A 20,186-nucleotide genomic window follows, 5' to 3' on the forward strand; every position below is an offset into this window, starting at 1 on the left:
GACCACAGCTTCTTCAGCTTAGTCTTCACATTCAGACCAAGGTAATGTACTGATGACAGACATTCCCCATGTACCACCCCAAGCTGTTTTCAAAGTGTTCATACAGAACTCAATCCTTTCTACATTTATTAGCTATTCCCTATCAGCAGCCAAGGCTACAGGACAGGCTTCTACTAATAAGAATACATTGCTGCTGATCTAGGGGTTAAGATTCCTGGCTGACACAGCTTTACCAGGCAGAAATTGTTTTACCAAAAGAAGGAAAAAAAATCTGCTCTCTTTTCCAAAATGATGTAGAGGATCTTTAATATTACAGGAACACAGATCTATTCTGGTTAATGTGACACTATGAGACAGTGTTAATGAAGGAATGTAGTGGGCTATCAAGGTATGTGGTTTCTTCCCAGTTGTTCTTTGTATTAAAAAAAATTATTATAATCTCAAATACAGAGCTGAAGGAGGGAAGAAGCCAGAGCTGAACCACTGGGTACCATTCTCAAACAGGGCAATAGGCTATGTTCATTTTTATTCAAAATGGTTGCTAGAATAATTTAAACAGGTATGTTGCGTCTATGTGTTTAGCAGCTGCAGCTGACAGCTTAGTAAGAAGCCACACATACAAGCTACCAGGAACAGCACTACCCTAGCGTGCTTTCTTAGCCCTGTGAACAGCATCACTCCTGTTGCACTCATTAGTCACAGCATGCCCACTTTCCAGCTCTCACACTCCCTGTCTTACCATGCTCTCAGGGCAAGGTTTTAACCCAGGCAGATATTGAGAACCTGTAATCTCTGCTGTCCCACTCCCTGGCCTCTTCACTTGTTTGCTTCTATGCTAGGTATTTCCCAGGCTACTTCCCACCCTGCTTCATCAGTCTCTGCAAGCAAACACCAAGCTTGCCAGCAAACACATGCGCTTCCCTTCTCATCAGAAGGAACCCCAAACAACTGGAAGTTCTTTCTTCCTAAATCACTGATAAGCAGGTGTTTAAAGCTCTAGTCAAAGCTAGTATATCCCTCAGCAGTCTCAATCCACACTGAATGTAAACATTTTCCAGGATTTAATCTGCATCTTATCTGGTAATGTTTTTTTGTGCACGTATTGACTGGTAAGATCAATAGTCCATCCTATGACACAGTTGCCTGGAACTTAGTAAAGGTAACTCATTGTAGTAGCAGGCTGGGCCAGTCTACCCTCTCCAACTAGGCTTGGAGTAAGAAGTTTGGTTGGACAGAATAAAACACCCTGAACTCATCTAACCCTGAGTAAAGAAGGCAGAAATAATGGGAAGTGGTGATCAGGGGTGTTTCCTGTGGTTGCGGATGGGGAGCAAACTCCAGTAAGTTCCTGCCCTTGGAATATTCTCCTGTGATTGAATCACCTTGCAACATCCAAAGCAGGGATCAAGTTTACATTAATGCATTAGGAAGTCTTAAGGAAGCCAACTGCAATCGATGCAATCAAACAACCTTTTGTGGGAGCCACAAGCCAGTTAGCTCCATTCTAACACTGAGCTTCTGGTGGTTTCTTGCTTCACTAGACTGCACAGCAGTCAGAAGTCTCCAGCCTTCTATGCTCCCTTCTCCCACTTGGAACCCTTCTACAGTTCTGCAACTTCTGGGTTTCCTTTACCAACAGTTGTCTTTTCCACTGACTGCTTTTTGAAGAAGGGGAATGGGAGATAAGAGTTGGCAAGAAATTTGTCCTTCAGACCAAGTGCGTGACAATCATGGCAAATTAATTCAAAGTACTGCATTTCTTTATCTATGGTTGCATCAAATAGATTTCTGGTTTTACTTGGTAAAAGCTGATTTACTAAAACTGCTTATTATGTGAATACTTTCCTTCCAAATATTCATATAATGTAGACAAAAACATGAAAGATCATCCTCAAGGCATTTCTGAAGTTCATCCAGTTCCCTGCAGAGTTTCAAGTCCCAAACAGTCTGTAGGAGGGAGTACAACCAACTCCTTGAATTGAGAGCTGAGTAAGATAAGACTGACTGCTAGGGCATCTCTTATGGTAAAGAAGAATGAGCTTAAAGCATCACACCCATTAGTTCTGTTCCAGGTGTGACCAGTTCCTCCACTTTGACGGCAAGGCTCTTTTTTCACCTTTTGTTACCAGAGCTAGGTTTACTCTGCAGGAAAATCTAAACAGCATAAAAACAACTGCAACTGTAAGGCAGATTTCAATACTATATGAACTGGAAGGACTGTACAGTAGCTTTTACATAGAGACATTTTGCATAGTCTTTTGTAGGACCAGACATGTGAAAAAGCATCATTTGCTCTGTGGACTGGAGAGGACTTATACTCCCTTTGTATCATCTCCCGGTTCAAGAAGAGTTTGGCAGATCAGCCACTTTGTCAATACTCCACTCCTAAAAGTATTCATACATCTTTCTGACAGATTTCCCAGAGATACACACAGGTAACAAGGTTGAAGTAGGAAAGCCATTAGGAACTGGCCTGCACTGTGGAGATTCATACTTCATTGAATCATAGAATGGTTTGGTTTGGAAGGGACCACGAAGATCATCTAGTTCCAAGCCCATCTCCATGGGCTTGGATGCCACCCACTAGACCAGTTGCTCAAAGCCCCATCCAACCTGGCTTTGAACACTGCCAGGGATGGGGGCATCCACAGCTTCTCTGGGCAACCTGTTCTAGAAATCCTCTGAGTAAAGAATTTCTTCATAACATCTAATCTAAATCTCTCCTCTAGTTTAAAACCATTCCCCCTTGTCCAGTCGCCATCTGCCCATGTAAAAAGTTGCTCTCCCTCTTTTTTATAAGCTCCTTTTAAGTACCGAAAGGCTGAAATTCTTCTACTGAAAGGCCATGAATACTTCACACATTCTTCTTGAAGTTCATTGCCTGGCATGTCATGGAGCAACTTTTATCTGCTTTCATAGTATCCGCATGGAATCTGCTCCTTGGTATCAGTAGTGCCTCATAAAATAAATTTTTGGATCTCAGGCTGAAAAACAGGACTATTAACACTTCATATCCCAAATGTTATTCAAAATACTTTAGAAGAACACAGGCAAGTGGGGCAGTCAGCCTAAAGTGTACATGTGACAGGACAGATTTTAACTGTTCAGCATCACTGGAATGTCATTTGCTTTCTCAGTCCACTGCCCAAAGGAATGATCTCAGTTTCTGGTCCTCAGGATTCAACCTGACATGTGGAGAAAGAACACTGGAAGGCTTTTTAAAAAAACCACAAGCACAACACAGCAACCCAGTGGGCTTTATTTCCCTGCAATGCTTCCTGAAGCAGCTCAAAACCCTAGTTGTTTGCTTGCATTGGAGTAGAAGCCTGCTGGAGTCAACAGTGAGCTTTCACATGGGCTTCCACAGCTCACCAGTCCTGGTACAAGGAAGAGCTAACTGAAAACATCAAGAAGCAAAAGTGAATACCTGCAATCATTCAAGAAGTGAAATATGCTACATCTTCTCCCAATCCTCCAGGAAAGCTTCTTGCCCTTGTCAGAAAAAGCATCAAGGCTACTTCAGAGCTCTGCACAGCAGTACTGCAGCTGGTGCAGCTCAGCACCCTCAGGAGTGGGAGAGGTTCGGCTCAGCAACAGGGGAACTGTACTGAGAGATGGCAGAAGTTACTACCACCAGAAAATCACCTGTAGGTGACTGAAAGAACTGACTATGTCCCTGAGATCCCAGGAGGCAAGTACTGTATCTTCTGGCAAACAGAAGAGACCCAGCTTGGGCAAGCTCACAGCAGGGACAGGACTGAGAAGGCTGAAGACTTGCTAGCACTGTTACTTATGGGCTGTCTGCAGTAATCTAACTCCTCTAGCTTGGAAAAACTTAGTTGCAATAAACAGAGTCCTACCACAGTCACCTATTAAGAGAGCATAAAATCCCCCACAAACCTAATGCCTCTGGATCCAGGCCCCGGGTACCATGGAAATCTCTCACATGTCTTTTCAACAAACTCCAGTGCCCAGTGACAATCACTAGATTTAACACACAAATTCCAACTATGGCAAGTCTGAAAGGCTCATTCCCATCATCCCATTCACGGCAAGGAGAAACCAGTGAAGGCTCAAATGTGATTAGGATGCCAGTCACATTTACTGCCTTATAGCAGTGCCCAGCTTCAGCCCACATTTCAGCTTGAAGGAACTTGAAACTAATGTAGCAGTCACTGAAATAAAGCTAGATGATTACAGCAGAGGATGCACCATGTTCTTTGCACTGACATTTTCCTTTGTGCTGCTGGAAAAACTTGTGCCCAGTCAGAGTGCATTTTGATGTTAAATTAACAGGGGTCACCATGCTGCAAGGTAGTGGCAAAAAGCTACCACTTGAACAGCTTGTTAACTGCTCCGAGGATGCAAAGTTCTTTTGTAATTCTTCAAAGAGCAAAATCCTAAATTCTTCATGAAAACTTCCAGATACAGCAGTCACTTGTTTTCTGACCCATCCACTAAAGTCTTAGACTGAACTATTAAGGCTTTTTTTTAATCTATCTGACACAGTTGCCTCTCACAGAGTACCCTCTACACCCATCGCACCAAGTAACTAGTGATAAAACAGCTTGCCTGATCACAAAGTCTGTTTTAAAAAGATAAGAGCTCCTTAAAGGGCTTGAACAGCTCTCCTATTGTTCAGGCATTTCCCCATGAACTCTCAAGAGCAGCCCAAATTCACAGATCACTGATCAGCTGATGGCAAAAATAGAGGCAGTTTATTAATGCTCTCTGATCAAGAGTATAGCTTTTTCCACTCAGGCTACAAGCAGATACTTTCAGCTTTTGAGGTCCCCAGCTCAATCTCTGGATGTCAGCCATGACACAGACTAAATGGTTCAAACAACAACTGAATAATCTCCAGCCCTCAAGATGGCCAGAGTAAAGAATATACAGTATTTGCCATGCTTGCTGATATCATGAGTTCTGACAAAAGCTCACATCACCCCTTTGTGGTGACTAAGGCATTCTTACAGCTTTGTATCTCCTAAGAAGTCACATTATTGTATTACTGATCTTATACATATATATACACACACATACATATGTGTGCATGTGTAAATATATACTAATTCTCTGATATTTTTATTCTCTTTTTGTTGGAAACTCACGATCATCTGGGGAAAGCCAAAAAGATTCAGGCTAGATCTTGTATAATCCACAAAAACCTAGAATGACTAAAAGCACCAGTCATTATCTTGTGAAATTAATTTGGGTCCATAAAATTTTCAGGCTTTTATGACTTGGTTACACACACTGTCTTCCAGTGACCTGCAGCATTTTGGCATAGTCCAGTCACACACAATCCTATTTACTTGTTGGCATTTGATAATAGAGTTCCAGGGGGGCAGTTGTTCTCAGCCCTATACATAGCTGACACGCTAAAGTTACCTCTTTTTACAGCCTGAGAAGAAGACAGTCTTCACTTGAACAAGTGCAGGCAAGCCAGAGAAGCTCAAACACACAGGTCAGAAGAAAAAAATAAAAAAGCCAATAAAGCAATACAATAGACCTGGCACAGAATAGGGAAGGCAGCAGGCAGCTGATCAAGCTCACACATTCATTCTGTTCCAAGCTGTAACTCAAAGGACAATCTAGTAAATATTTTAGGGAACTTCTAGAGAAATACCATTAATTACACAAAACACTATCAAGGGAGACTCCATCTCACACAAAGCACATTGTGGGCTTCAGGGAAAGGTGAATCCTTGCATGAAAGAATGTGCCCAATTATGCAACCCATGGGGAGAAGCTCCACTTTGACTCCACCCAGAGACCAGCTCACACCTGGAGCAAGGAGTATCTGGACCTTGTCATTTTAGCCCACACACTGCAGTTGTGCATTCTGCTCTCATTCCGCCCCGAGAATGACTTGAGTCACCCACTGTAAGACTCAGTGACTTCTTAGTGACACTTCAATTCCAGGGTGGAGTGGGAGGCTCTGCTTGGGTTCTGTACTGCAATCAATTACCATCATATCAGAAATTCCTTTGTGCAAATTAGACCGGGGGTTCATGTGAAGGGGAGAGAAGTTCATTTCCAGTTTCAGGAAGCAGGGAGCACCAGTTCTATAAGGAGGGTCAAAGAGTGAACAAAAAGACCAGACCACTTCCTAGGGCCAGGAACAAGTGTCTGGCGGTGGTCAGCTAACCTTACCCTCACTACCAAGCCCTGAGCCTTCTGCATGCCTGAAGAACTGAACCAAGCAAAGAACGCATAGTTGGCACAGAAAGTGGTGGAACAGGTTAATGTGTTTGGGCCACACTAGCGTCACTTATCGGTAACTTTGCAGAGATCATGGAATCCTCCTCCCGTGCCCAGTGACAAATCAGACTGTCTTCTCAAGCACTGGATATTCAGGCCCACTAATACCCTCCCTGTTTATCAGCTTTCTCTTGCCCTAGGCTGGAGAGGACACGGTAACCCCAGCAGCCTGCCAGGGGCCCGGTGACACGGCCGCAGCCAGCGCCTGCCCCCCGCCCTCCTCTCCCCTCCCTGCTGTCGGCAGCCAGAAGAGAGGAGGAGGACGAACAAGGACAGAACTGTCCCGTCTGCCGAACTTCTCCATCCAGCTGCCAGGAGTCCGGCTCACAGACCGGCAACACGGACCCCCGAGACAAGGGACTACAGCGCCGCGAGCCTGGGCCCCGGCGCGGCCCCTTTCCCCAGGGGGTCCTGGGAAGCCGCTTTATCCCCACTCTCCACAGCGCTGCCAGCGCCCGCGGCTCCGGTTTCAGAGTGGGAAGCGGCTCTGCGCGTTTGCGGCACAAAGAGGCCCCTGTCCCCGCGGCGGAGCGGAGGCGCGGGCTCCGGAGGGAGGGGGAGCCTCGGCAGCCCCCAGTGACGGGGCGGCGGCAGCGGGCCGGCCCCGGGAGGCCAGCGGCGGGGCACTCGGCGAAGCTTAGGGACGCAAAGGGTGCGAAGTTCTGGCAAGAGCTTCCCCAGCCCCTCGTGAACAACCCGCCGGGGACCGCAGTCCCATCGCCCTTCCCAGCCCCGGGCGCCGCCACTCCCGCACCTACCGGGGGTCTCCGCTGCGCCTCCAGACGAACCGCGCCGAGCTGCCTCCCGGTCTCCTCCTGCCCACAGCCAGCGCCCAGCCGGGCACCGCCTCCCCCCCCGCCCACCTTCCATGAGGAAACTTTTCCCTCACAGTTGCCAGCGCGTCCCGAGACACGCTGCCCGCCGCGGGAAGGCGGCGCCGGGACCAGGATGGGCTCTGCCGCCAAGACCCCCGGCACCCCACGGGGCACAGGTCCGAAAGGTGCCAGGCCCGGGTGAGCGGAGCCCGCAGCGGCGAGCCCGCAGCAGTGACCCCGCCGCTTACCTCGCAGGCGGCGCGGCTCGGCGGGACGCTCGGCGAGCAGCGGCCACCTAGGCGAGGCGCGGGCTGAGCCCTCCCCCTATTTCAGCCGCGGGACACGGGGGTCCCGCCCCGCCTCCAGCAGGTCCCGCGGGGCGGGCCCGGGCTCGGGGTGCTCCGACGGCAGCGGCGGGGCAGCTTCGACGTAACTCCCGCCTCCCCGCCCCCGCCGCCCGGCCCTTGATCCAATTAACGGGAGCGGGTTCTGCCCAGGCAGGTGGGGCCGGGAGAGGGTGCTGGGAGGGCAGCGCCGGCTCCTGTCGTCGTTTCCCATCACCTCCACATTGGGGTTGGCCTGGGGTCGGCCGTGGGGTGAGGAGGGGTCTGAGGGAAGCCTGCCTGGCCGGGATCCCCCTCGTGGCGGGCACCGGGGGCGGGAGGGAGGCAGCCCTTTGAGGAGCTGCCTGCTCGGCCCAGCCGTGAGTTCGGCTCCTGTCCGTGAGTTCGTTCATCTGTGTGCTGTGCCGGCCAGCTGACCTGCAGGAGCCGCCCTGGTGTGTTGCAGCAGGAGGTTCCCCAAGGCCGGCTCCCACCCAAGTGGAGTGCTATGGTCTCGCTTGTGAGCGTGGCGTGGGTAACTCTGCCTGGGCTTAGAGGGTGGCATCACCTCTGTTCGCCTTGGCATCCGTCTTTCTTTTTCAGACCGATCCAGCTAGCTGTTTTCAGTCACCCATTCCTCTGAAAACCTCTATCTGAATAATCCGGACCTCATCTTTTAAGTCCTCGGAGCGTTTCAGATGACACCAGCTGTTTTCTAAATGCCAGGGAGTTTGCCTGCCAGCGTTTCCTTTTGCAACGCCAGGCCCCGAGTGCAATTTCCCCTGGGGCAGGGCTTGTACTTGGAGCACTAGGAGACCTTGCTGGCCCGCCTCCTCTTGACTGCTTCCAAGTGACTTGGGACACAATTCCAAGGACCAGCTGTGGGTTTGCAGTGATGTTTATTCAATTGGTGGAAAAAGGAAAGACTGAGAGCCTTGCAGAAGGAAGAGAGAAAAGAGCATGCCATAAATTTTCCACTTCTCTGGAGTAGTACTTGGGTGTTTTGCCTTTCTTTACAAGTGCCCTAGATTTCATAAGAGCCAGAAAAGTAACTGTGCTGATGCTCTTTGCATACAGTGAAATGCTGTGTTAGAAAGTGGACATGAGAAACCATTCCACCTAATTTTGTTTGAGACCAATCCTTTGCTTTTACCAGCATGGGGTCCCTGGAAGGTGGACACCCATGACAGGTCATTGGCTATGGTGTCACCATGAGCATCGTTTAAAAAAGTGACGAAAGATGCTTATCTTATCCTCAGAGTTAATCACAATTGAGAGTATAAGCGACAACTTTGTCTTTTACCAAAACAAAACTGAATCCAACTCTTTGGCATAGATACTCCCTAATTCAATTAAGTTCTGAGTTTTTAATTCCATTATCAAATTAATGTACATTAATGAAGGTCAGAAAAAGCAAACACCTATCATCCATTAATACTCTATATCCAGTGTTTGCCCTATGTTATATTTTCATGCTCATTTCTGTATTGATATCCCATGTGCATTTAAGATAGAGCATCTAAGATAGATGCTGTCCATGTGGGACCTGGCCACCACCAATACTGATTGCAAAGCGAGAATACTAAATAGCATGGCTGTTGGAATCCTTTCCTGGAAGGCTGGAATGGCTTGGGGAAGATGGGATGCTCGGGTAAACGAGGTTGTAATGATAGTGATCTTTTTGTTAATTTTCCTAGTATGGGCAGCTTAGCAATGGTCATGGGACAGCAGGAGGTCAGATAGCATAAATATCTTTCATCGCTAGGGTTTTATATTTTGTCTTACTTTTTCATGGAATACAGGCTTGTTTTCATGTGCATGGCAAACTCTAGTTGCTCTAATGGTATGTACATCAGTAGTGAGACTAAAGTAGCCCAAAATATTCATGCTTTGGACAAAGATTCTGGCAACAAGGAGGCAGAACACCTAGTGGTATTGCCAATACCATGAAGCTGATCTTAGTTACAATATAGCTTTACCAGACCCAGTGACAAGACTGCTTTATTCTGTGGGAGAGAACCATGTCCCATAAGTGAGGCAGAGCCTCAACATAATTGTACATCTGACAAAAGGCATCATAAAAATAAGCGTAATATCTGCCCATGCAGAATTATACTCCTCTGACTTTGTTGCATACTGTAGTTTGAAGAGTGTGAGACAGTAAATACATTAAAGAATATTTTCTCAAATTAGTCTTTCTCTGGCTTGCTCAGAGTACCATCTGGACACTGAGCTGTGGGATGTCAGGCCAGTGGCATTTTTTATGTGCATGAATTGTGTACTATCTGCTGTTCTTGCCCTTAGTGGATAATAATTACAAAAATATCTGGTGATTTTCTAGAGAGAAAGCAAACTTGGTGTTAGTCATTGACACAAACAATGTATTTAGCATGTGGCCTCATCTTGAGTACTGTGTGCAGTTCTGGGACTCACATTTTAAGAACGATGTTGAAGTTCTCCACTGTGTCCAAAGTTTGGCTTGTCTAGGCTGGAGAAAAGCAGGCTGAGGCATGACTTCATGGCTCCCTACAGCTTCCTGAGAAGGGGAAGTGGAGACGAGAGGTGCTGATCTCCTCTCCCTGGGATCTAGTGATAGGATGCGTGGGAGTGGTTTGAAGCTGCACCAGGGGAGGCTTAGACTGGACATTTCAAAGCATTTCTTTGCAGAGAAAATGGTCAAACATCAGAACAAGCTTTCTAGAGAGGTAGCCAATGCCCCAAGCTGTCAGTTTTTAAGAGGCATTTGGACAATGCCTTTAATACCAGCCTTTAACTAGGTCAGCCCTGAACTGGTCAGGTAGTTGGACTAGGTGCTCGATGTAGGTCTGTTCCGTACAAAATAGTCTTTTCTACTCTTTTCTATTCCATTCCATTTCTAAAAAATGCTAACTGGGTTAGCTCCAAGAGGGAACTGTGTAGGTTACGCTGTGTGTTCTGTGCATGTGGGACAATACTGCTGGGAAACAAAAGGGGTGGGGACAGGAAGCGTTCATCTTTGCTGGAGATAACTTGGATAACAGCATCAAAATTTTCTTTGGGATCCTATGACGAAGACTTCTGCAGGCCTGTAGAAGAAAACTGTTGATCACTGTCAAGATAAGAAGGATGTTTTTCGATAGTAGATTTTCTTCACAGAAATCAAGCTTTTGAGGCTTCAGAGGCAAGAAGGGAAGTGCTATGATCAGTTATTCCTCTTGCTGTTTTTTGCTAATGGGTACAGTTCGAAGACAAATGCTGTGTTATTACAAAAGTGCCTGATGAGACTTTAAGACTTGCTAATTGGGTTGATGTACATGTCCAAAACCAGATTGTGTTAGTGATTATCATTTTTGTGTATGGCATTCTGATACAGGGTGGCAGCAACTAAACTTTGTTACTGTTCAGCAAAAAAGCAGAGACTGAGTGTTTGTTGTTTTTCTGGGTAGTTTTTCTGTGCATTTTCTAGTATGTGAGAAAATCCAAAACTATAGTTATAGTGCAAAAAGTAGTAGCACCCGAAACCAAACCCTACAGAAGGCATGGCTACGTACAGCTATTCTAGGACCTGTGTTCATAGCCAGCATAGTTACTGGTAGGCCTGAAGCAGGGGACCCTACTGCTCCAGAGATAAGGGATAAGGTCCCCACGCAACATGGCCGGCAGACAGCAGCCTCCTTTGCAGGTGCTGGGGGAAGTGCTGGTACCTCCCTCTGTGTTGGTAAGAGCTCTTCCTTCCCCATTCTTGTCAGCTTCGTCGTGTAGGATCTGGTACTCTCCGAGCTGCTCTCGAGACTGTGTTACCTACCATCTTTTGAAGTGCCTTTTGTTGTTAAGTTCCAACACCAGGTACATTTTCTTATGGAAATGAGTTTTGAATATTTTTTTTTTTTTGATTGCCGTGTTTGGGCCCTTACCAAACAGCTTTAATAGGCCAATTTGGTGCTCTAGAAACTATTGAGGGGCGTATGATTTTACGTGCTGCCCGAAATAAACAACAGGCAGACAAAGACGGATCGCGCGTTTCAGGCGAGCGTGACCCTCGCAGCCGCCTCTCGCTCCAGGGCAGCCGGAGACGCTGCTCATGCAGATGGCCGGGGAGGCCGGCAGCGGCTGGGCAAACACCCCGAGCCCTCCTCGGCCTTCCCCTGCCGCTGCCGCTGCTCCTCCGCGGCGAAGGGCGGCGGCGGCCACCATGGCCGGCGAACTCGGTGCCGCTCCGTGGGGCCGGGCTGAAGCCGCTGCCCCCCGTTCCCGCCCCGGTTATGAAACCGCGGGGGAGGGGCCAGTGCGCCCGCCGGCCGCGGCGGTGCCGGGGGAGCCGAGGCCGCCAGAGCGCAGGTGAGAGCGGGGTGGCCCTTCTGCCCAGGCCGCGGGGGCGCCGGGCCGGGCCGGGGGCTGCGGGGCGGCCCCGCGCGAGTCCCCGTGGCGCCGGGTGGGGGGCGCTGCCTGGGGGAGAGCCTGCGCCGTGCCTGCCGAGCTATATGTAACACGGGCAGATATCCGTGACCGCCATTCAGGAGTTCTAAACGAGCTCAACGCGAGCACGGGCTCAGCCTAGGGATGCTCTGCGGGAAAGAACTGCAGCTGCGGACGGCGTTTGGCGCACAGCCCGCCGCCTGCAGAGAAGGCCGTGGGAGGCCCATGCTTTTCCTCAGGGGCTTGGTGGCGTCATGGCCGTCATAACGCCGGACACGAGTGGCTGAATTCCACCGGTCAGAGGAGCAGTTCAGGTGTGGTTGCCAGGCGGTGCAGGAGCCCAATCCACATGCCAGGTGGTGGTTGTGAGGAAAAGTGGCTGTTATGCAGGAAGTACCTTCTGAGCCCATTTGTTGCAAGGCCAGTCAACCCTGGCCATCGTCATAAAAACTCTGACCTTTCACTTAGCTGAATCTAAAGAGCTCAGTGTGAGCTACTAGAGAAACAGTTAGGGTATTATGTGGTTTCACAGATGTACTTTGTGCAAATCTGTGGGTTTCAGGCTTAAAAGTCTGGTAGAGGCACATCTGTCAAAACATATTGTAGTGCTTTAGGATACGTTAATTTTCATATGTGAACAAAGAAGATATTTTTGAACCTGTTCCTCTCTTCTGTAGAGAACAACAAAAAGCTAGAGTCGTGCCAATGAGAGAGGATACAGGTCTAATCGCTACCTTCAGACTACTGGGATGTGTTTCATTCCAGTTTTCCTCTCTGTTCTCTGGTTAAAAGAATGACAGTCTTACCTTCCATGCTTTGTTTGCTTTCAGGGGTCAGACAGAATGGCTCCAGTGAACCAGCCAAAGGACAAGAAACGTGAGAGGGCATGTCAGCATTGGCCAGAAGAGGCAAAATCAGCTGGGAAGAGGAAGCGGGACTATGGGGAACGAGGGAATGAGAAACAAGAAAAGAGGTTGTTTGTGAGAAAAACATCTAAACCATCAGGGAAAATCGGTAACATTTCCTCAGATCCTTACTCTTTCTCCCTACCAGATTTACTGCAAATGACAGGCATTGACTAGTTGAGGAGGGAGAATGCCAAGAAGCATGTTCAGACATGAGTGTTCAGATGGGGTTAGATGTTGAACTAATAGGTAGACTTGTATTGGGGTAGTACATTCTCCAAGTTTCCGTCTAGTGAGTGTGTGTGCGTGCATGAATGTTTTAAGTTTTGAGACTCCATACCCCTTGGTAAAAGCCTGAAGCACTGAAGATGCTGTTACAGCTCATTTGAGGGTGGTTAAGTTTTGTGGAATTCCTGTATTACCAGATCTCTGCTTTAGTGTAGGACAGACCAATCTTGTAATACATTGTTTCTCTCATGCAATTCCGAATGCAGTTAGTAGTCCTAAGGTTGGTATCCTACAGCATCCAGTCTGAATAGGTATTTGCACCCCATTCTTTCTGTGTTCTAACTTTTACTACAGTAACTAGGAATTCTTTCTACCTCTGTTCAGACTAGAATGGACAGAATTTCCTCTAATTACTTCTCATGGCATTTTTTTCCTTTAGTGTCTAACTTAGGTAAAAAGAAAATCTCAAAAGATTTTTGATGTAATGTGGACCTGTCATTAATTTCTAATATACTGGAACGTTTAATGCTTTGCATTATTAAGGAAATTGTCTAGACTTTACCTACAGCAACTTCATAGAATAATTTAGGTTTGAAAAGACCTTTAAGATTGTAGAGTTCAGGTGTTAACCCAGCACTGCGAAGTCCACTGCTAAACCACATCTACACATCTTTTAAATATCTTTAGGGATGGGGACTCATCCACTTCCCTGGGCAGCCTGTTCCAATGCTTGACAACTCTTTCAGTGAAGAAATTTTTTATAATAGCCAATCTAAACCTCTCCTGGTGCAAGTAGAGACCCTCTCCTCCTTCCTATCACTTGTTACTTGGGAGAAGAGACCAACCCCCCTCTCCCTACAGCCTCCTTTCAGGTAGTTGTAGAGAGCAACATGGTCTCTCCTCAGCCTCCTTTTCTCAGATAAAACCTTAAATTCTATCAGTGGTTTAGGAGATCACTAGGGTTATTGCCTTGTGTGGAGATACTATGAGTTTTCTGTACAATTCTGGCTTAAGTATCCAGAAATTACTGAAGTGTTTTTCAACAGCCAAGGATACAGGAGTTCTATGATTTTGCACATTTCTGTTGTGTGGTCTGTAAGTCCAAACTTGGAGGAGTTAGCAGGGTGAACAGTGACTGTGGAGGCAAAATGTTCTGTTTGAAAGGAGTTTTGTGTATAATTGTAGATAGTTGAAACACCTTCTGTAGTTAACTTAGCTACATTATTTTATTGTAACTTCAGGGCCTCTTTTTCATATTTGGTAAGCATCTACCAATTCTGTAAGATACTTCAGAAAAATGAGGCTTATCATATTTTTCCCTTAATCCTTTCTTAAAAAGGTGAAGACCTTTGTATTTGAGCTTTTCCACTCTGTGTTCCAGTTTGTATGTGTTTGGAAAATTTTTTTTTTCTCCTGGTCCAGATAGAACAGTTTCCATTTCTTACAATTAAACCACCTTTTAAAAGGTTTATTTCAGCTGATTCCAAAAAGGCCAGAAGCTTTGTTTCTAATAGATTATCCTTCATTGTAAAATGGAATCTGAAAAAACCCCTCAATTTCTGTTTCCTCTGAAGAAGGAACTGTGGATACTAATTCTTCAGTGAAAAAAAGGAATTAGAATAGAAATACTTTTGTACCTATTTCAACAGGTGTGCCAAGTATTTGCACTATGTTGGCATGTGAACAAAGAAGTGTGCATTTCTCCAGCATTGCATTAAAGAAAGATTTAATTTAGGTTCTAATCCAATAGAACGATCCATGTGTTTCAGTCTTCTGTTTGTGGGGTTTTTTTTAAATAGATGTCCTTAAATGAATATAGCATTTATGTTTCTTAAGAAATGCATTTGACATTTATATCCCCTGGGGTGTTACAAACCATTGGTGTGGGGACTGAACAGATCTAGTTTTAACGTAAAGGTCCCTGAAGATAAAAACTTGGAACATGAACAAAATGTAGAAACAAGCTGTGCTCTCAGCAAAAATCACTCCAAACAGAAAGGTTTTCAGGCCATGAGGTGTCAGCAAGTCTATTATCAAAAACAAAACTCACAGCACTGTGGGCAGACTGTATGGGCTACAGCATGAGCAGACAGAAAATTCTGATTCACAGGCAGGCATTTCAGGAACTGTGCGGGAGCTCATCTTGCCATACTTGGGAAATTTTCAGGTGTTCCTGCTGATCACATGTATGACCTTTCTTTTGCTGTATGCAGGGGCTTACCACCTCTCATGGCATATTTCCAAGTTGCTGGGGCTTTGGATAGCAGCATTGTGTTTTAGGTATGAAACATTCAAATTGTACGCTGTCCAAGAGCTGCACCACCCACCTGTGGCATTGCTTTAGTCCTTCCCTGTTGTCTTTGATAAATCTTTGGCAAAGAGAAGGAAGCTTTAACAAGAGGAAGCATACACAAAGCTCTGGTGGGCTATGGGATGCACTGGACTCCCTAAGTGCAGAAGCTGCTGCACCGCAGATGTGTAAGAATTATTTCGAGGCTTTTATCTTGTGGCTGAAGCTTTTCATGGATGTAGCAGCAAATGCAGATGTCTTCCTATATTGTTTAGTGAATGAGCATGACAGGTGTTGCTAATGGGTAAGTTTTACTCTTTTCCTCACTAGCAGGTTGCAGTGGAGGTGGGTTTGTGATGAGAAACAAGAGAGTCCTTTCCTCTCAGCTGGAGCGGCGGTGCAGCATTGTTCATTATGTCTACCAGAAAATGCTGGGAGGCCCCATTCAGGCACAGCTCAGGCAGGTGAGGAGTGTCTCCTTCCAGACCTGTTGGACATCTCAGCTCCCTGCATAAAAAGATCTTCAACACAAGCAGAAGAACTTTAAAGGGGCCTAAAAAGTTCCTCACATGTACAGTTTGTGGCTCCAAGTCTGGTGCACCCTTATGTTTCTTAATCCTGTAAAATGCAAGAGCTGAGATGGCTTTCCCTTTTGGTTGACCCAGCCCTGTCGATTTTTATCCTCTGTTAATTCCGTACTTCCTTGAATCATATTTAAACCTGCCCACTCTACCAGTTGAGTTGTTGCTCAGCGATACTTTTGCATGCTGATCTGACTTTGCATGCTGTTTTGTGATACTGTTCTTGTATCCACTCTACTTTGCTCATCTTGTCAGGTTAAGTGTTGATTTTTTTCCCCTTCACAGACATAGCCATCCAGTCCATAATGTTTTACTGTTTCACAGACCCGTATGCCTTTAATTTGAAAATTAATTATTTCTGTAACATCCATAGGTGGGAAGCACCTGAGAGAGCTTTGTTGTTAAGAATTTTGTGTGAACATACTAATGACAGTTAGAAATTGTTAGCATTCCTCATTCAGAGAATCTCAGGGATGCTTGCAAAAGTCATAATTCTCTTTACCTTTTTAACAGAGACTGGAACTGGCTTTTCTGCGTTCTCTTTCCTCATACTGCCTCTTTCGAAGAGCAAGTCCCTTTGACAGGAGAGTGACATGCCTGGAATGGCACCCAACACACCCCAGTACACTAGCTGTCGGTTCCAAAGGTGGAGACATCATCCTTTGGGACTGTGAAGTACTTGCTAAAACCTGCTTCATAAAGGGGGTAAGCCTCTCTATGTGAGGAAGGGGTGGGAGGGAAAACTGGAGTACTATGAAATACGGCAGATAAAAACTGAGGTCTGTTGTGAGGTGCACATAAGGGTCTTGGGTTTCAGAGTAGCCAGTTATGGGTAGGACTGAGATGCAACAGCATGTCTATTCCCAAGTCCCAGACTGTTCTAGCACTGGAGAAACCTGAGGCATGGTGATTAAGTTCATAATGAAGCAGCACTTGGTGTGTGCTCAGTGGAAAAATAATGCAGCAACTGCTCAAACAGTTACCTTAAAGGGATGCCAGAAACAAGTAGGCAGAGAGGGTATGTCTGGTTTAGGTCTCGATCTTTCTCTGCTCACCTTTTATTGTGCCAGATGAAGAAACATCTTTGGGGATAAACAAGGGGCCTTTATCTCAAGTGAGAAACAAAGGTAGAATGAACGGTTTGTACAGCTGGCATACCCCCTCGTTGTATTCAGCCATTTCCATTCCAAAAGGGGCTCAAAGACTTTGTAACTTGTATCACCTTTCTAAATTAAGACAGATACACATTGAGAGGTCTATCCTCCAGAAATTCCAGAGTCACCTTTCTCTTTTTGTAAATAGCGTGGTGCCAGACAGCAAGGGAATACCTTGCCCGGGGACTGAAGGAATTGCAGATTAGTCCTCCAGGAGGGCTGCTCCCGGTTTAGACAACCATCATATGGGGGACATGGTTATCTTCTTTCCTTCTTAGAGGACTGTGGTGTGTTTCACTGTTACTATTAAAGACATAGCAGTGACTGCAGACTTACAGAACACACTTTTCTCCTTCCCCATCACTCAGTGGATTTTTCTTTTGTTCATCCCCTTCCTTGTAGATGGGAGCTGGAGGGGCCATCACAGCAATGAAGTTTAACCCTTTTAACCCTAGTCAGCTGTACACTGCGTCAGTTGCCGGCACTACCACCCTGCAGGATTTTAATGGCCATACTGTCCGGGTCTTCACCAGCACCGAGGACTGGGAGTAAGAATACAGTAATGCTTTGGGCCTCTGTGTCCTGCTGGCAGAAGCACTACAGAGAGTGAGGAAAGAGAGAGAGAGATGTTTGTCTCTAATATGTGAGAGCTGGGCTTCCGCTTCCCTGTATACATGTCCTTTATCCTCTGAATTTCAGAGGCTCATTCTTTTTATTTTTCCTTGAAATGGGGTAGTGGGTAGGAAAGAGCTTTACACTACTGGGGAGGGACTCTTTTATGATGCTTACTTCCTGTTGTACGTGAGAGAGTGGGGGTCCAGTGGATTTCCTCGGTTGTCTGTTCTTAACACATCACAAAGCTCTCTGCCCTGGAGACCTTCTAACCTCTTCACCTGCTAGCAGTGCTGCTTCTTGTCAGATGGTTTTTACAGGACAATTCATAGTTCCCTCCATGCTTCTCCACAAATGCCACTGACTTCAAGCAGTGCCTGCCATTAGGGTCACACCAATTCATCCCACCAAGCTTCTGGTGCTTATCTAAAATATCAAAATTAAGAGTCTGGGTTCATTCAGTAGTGAGTGAAAAGAGGAGATGAGTTGTAGAAGATGCTCTCAGAATTATCTTCTTAAGACTGTTGTTTTTTCTGTGGACTCATGTGGAAGCCTGAGCTCTTCAATTAGTTACTTGAGTTCTGTGCTTGAAGGTAAGTGAGAGAATTTGAGTTAGCTTCCACTTTACTTTCCCCCACCTAATTCCTTCTGAGTGGCAGCTTTCATGCTTGCTTTTTAATTTGGCTGTTCAGCTGCAAACTTGCAGTAGGGCAGAAGGTGAACCCAAGTTGTGCTGGGATGACTGGTCAGGTGAGCAAGGAGAGATAAACGGGGTCCTGAGACACGAGGATCTTGTATCCCAGTGGGATGCCTGTCACAACAGTGATGCCTGGATTTGACAGGGCATGCCATCCTCCTACTGCTGTGAGGACTGGCAGGCTCTATGGGCAGGCCTTTTTTTATCTTCATTGGCCTCTTGAAACCTAGTATTTACAGTGAGACTTTACTAAGTAGTTGTTCTGTGAGCAGCAAATGGACTGCACTTGATTACCAAAGAGTTTGGGGACTCCCACCTTGCTCTCTTTTCTTCTGTATTTGTGTAGGGTTTCCACTTTTCCTCAGGACACAGGCTGGGGGAAAACAACATAACGATAGTAACAGTACAACATAACACAGAACATAAGATTCCTGTGCCATGGGGTTAGCAGTAAGATTTGCACTTAGTTTCTCCTGCATGTTGGTACCTTGGGAAAGACCAGATACAGCACTGGAAGCAGCCTGTAGGGAGCTAGAGAATGTAGTCTCTGTGAGAAAAGCTTGGTACTGGGCTATCAAGAGATTTTATGTGGTTTATGCATGGAATGGTGCTGGTTTTGCTGTGATCTCCTAAGCATGGTCTGAGCCAGGTGGTTCACTGCAGATTAGTCTTACCCCTTAATAGAAGCAGCAGTGCTTGCTGCTAATGAGGTTTGCAGCCCAAAGTGGTGAGGGTGAACTTGAAGGCTCGGAATGTATGTGCTCAGATTTGGAACAGGTTAGAAAAAAAGAGTTCTTGTGTACGTGCTCTGCCAGAAAGCAGTGCTTGTACCTAGAGAAACTGGCAGTGTATTCCAGGAGGTGACTGTTGAATTAAGATTTTGACTTCCACTCTAACCTTGATGTCTCTTGGCTTTGTGTGTATTTCAGAAAGGGCCAGGAGATTCTCTCGGAGACATCAAGTTCAGTCCTTATGAGGCAGAGAAGCTTTATGTGGCATCAGGTGATGGCACCCTAAGTCTGCAGGATCTTGAGGGCAGAGCGGTGCAGGTGATCTCTCGTGCCCTGGACTGTGGCCATGAGCATCATAATGTTTGGTGAGAAGAGGGCACTGCAAGGTTAATTCTCTGTTCCTTGGGGTTAATGCTGCATTGCTTCTTTAGATCTCCAACATCGTCATCTCTGCCAGTGTTAGGAGACTCTTGGTATGAATTGGTCCCATGGGGGAGCTTGGAGACAGGGTCCTGGTTGCTAGGCAGCCACAGGGCGCTTAGGCTTTTACATTAGCTGAGCATGCTGCCTGCATCTTCCTGTGTTGCTTTCTGGTGATGCCGTCTCCTATCTTGCAGATACTGACAGCTTTTCACTTTATGAAGTGTGAGGTGAGAAGAGCAGGGTAGCTTCCTCCTCTTCATTGTTGTCAGTAGTCTGTTTTGTCAGTGGCAGTTCAGGTAGCATAAGGAAAGCCACACAACATTCCTGCACAATCTGAGTTTCAGGTTATTGAGTTTACCCTGTGGCCCTTTTGCAGGCTTCAGGCTCACCATGTTCATTTCCATGGCCTTCAATTCTTAGAATAATTTATCTTGCAAGTGAAGCTTTTGCTACAACTTCCTAAAGGACCCCAGCTTTATTCTCACTGCCCTTCTCATCCCAGGAGAACTGGCATTAAGATGTATGTCTTTGTCAGATAAGTTTCTATTCAGTTTTGTTTCCTGGAGCATGAAGTTGAGACAGTTTGGTGTGTAGCTTTTCAGTCCAAAGCTTCTGTCTTTACTGCTGCTTCAGTGTTCTGTGGAAAATGTAATTTTAAAGCTGTTTCTCCACATTTGTCGAAGTCCCAAGGATGTTCTGATCTTTCCCAAGGTATATTCATGTGCAGGTACCAAGTGGTTCTTCAGCCTCTATTATGTTCCACTGTTG

At 46.3% G+C, this 20,186-nt stretch overlaps 2 protein-coding genes across 6 annotated transcripts in view; one reads left to right on the forward strand and one right to left on the reverse strand.

Annotated features, from left to right (window-relative positions):
• PACSIN3 (protein kinase C and casein kinase substrate in neurons 3) overlaps positions 1 to 7,443 on the reverse strand; it is a 24,618-nt gene extending 17,175 nt beyond the window's left edge. For 3 of the 4 annotated variants that reach the window (XM_032111171.1, XM_032111169.1, XM_032111172.1), the window contains exon 1: positions 7,023 to 7,111. The gene's annotated coding sequence lies outside the window, so the exon portion shown is untranslated. Of the gene's footprint in view, positions 1 to 7,022; positions 7,112 to 7,327 lie in introns of those variants that run through there. The other variant, XM_032111170.1, reaches the window with a different exon arrangement.
• DDB2 (damage specific DNA binding protein 2) overlaps positions 7,044 to 20,186 on the forward strand; it is a 20,155-nt gene continuing 7,012 nt past the window's right edge. The window contains exons 1-5 of one of the 2 annotated variants that reach the window (XM_032111167.1): positions 7,044 to 7,255; positions 12,628 to 12,811; positions 15,551 to 15,684; positions 16,315 to 16,506; positions 19,194 to 19,360. In XM_032111167.1, coding sequence (XP_031967058.1) covers positions 7,133 to 7,255; positions 12,628 to 12,811; positions 15,551 to 15,684; positions 16,315 to 16,506; positions 19,194 to 19,360 — 800 coding nt within the window. In that variant the 5' untranslated portion in view covers positions 7,044 to 7,132. The remainder of the gene's footprint in view (positions 7,256 to 12,627; positions 12,812 to 15,550; positions 15,685 to 16,314; positions 16,507 to 19,193; positions 19,361 to 20,186) is intronic. The other variant, XM_032111168.1, reaches the window with a different exon arrangement.

Source organism: Corvus moneduloides, chromosome 6 (genome assembly GCF_009650955.1).
Source record: "Corvus moneduloides isolate bCorMon1 chromosome 6, bCorMon1.pri, whole genome shotgun sequence".
NCBI lineage: Eukaryota > Metazoa > Chordata > Aves > Passeriformes > Corvidae > Corvus > Corvus moneduloides.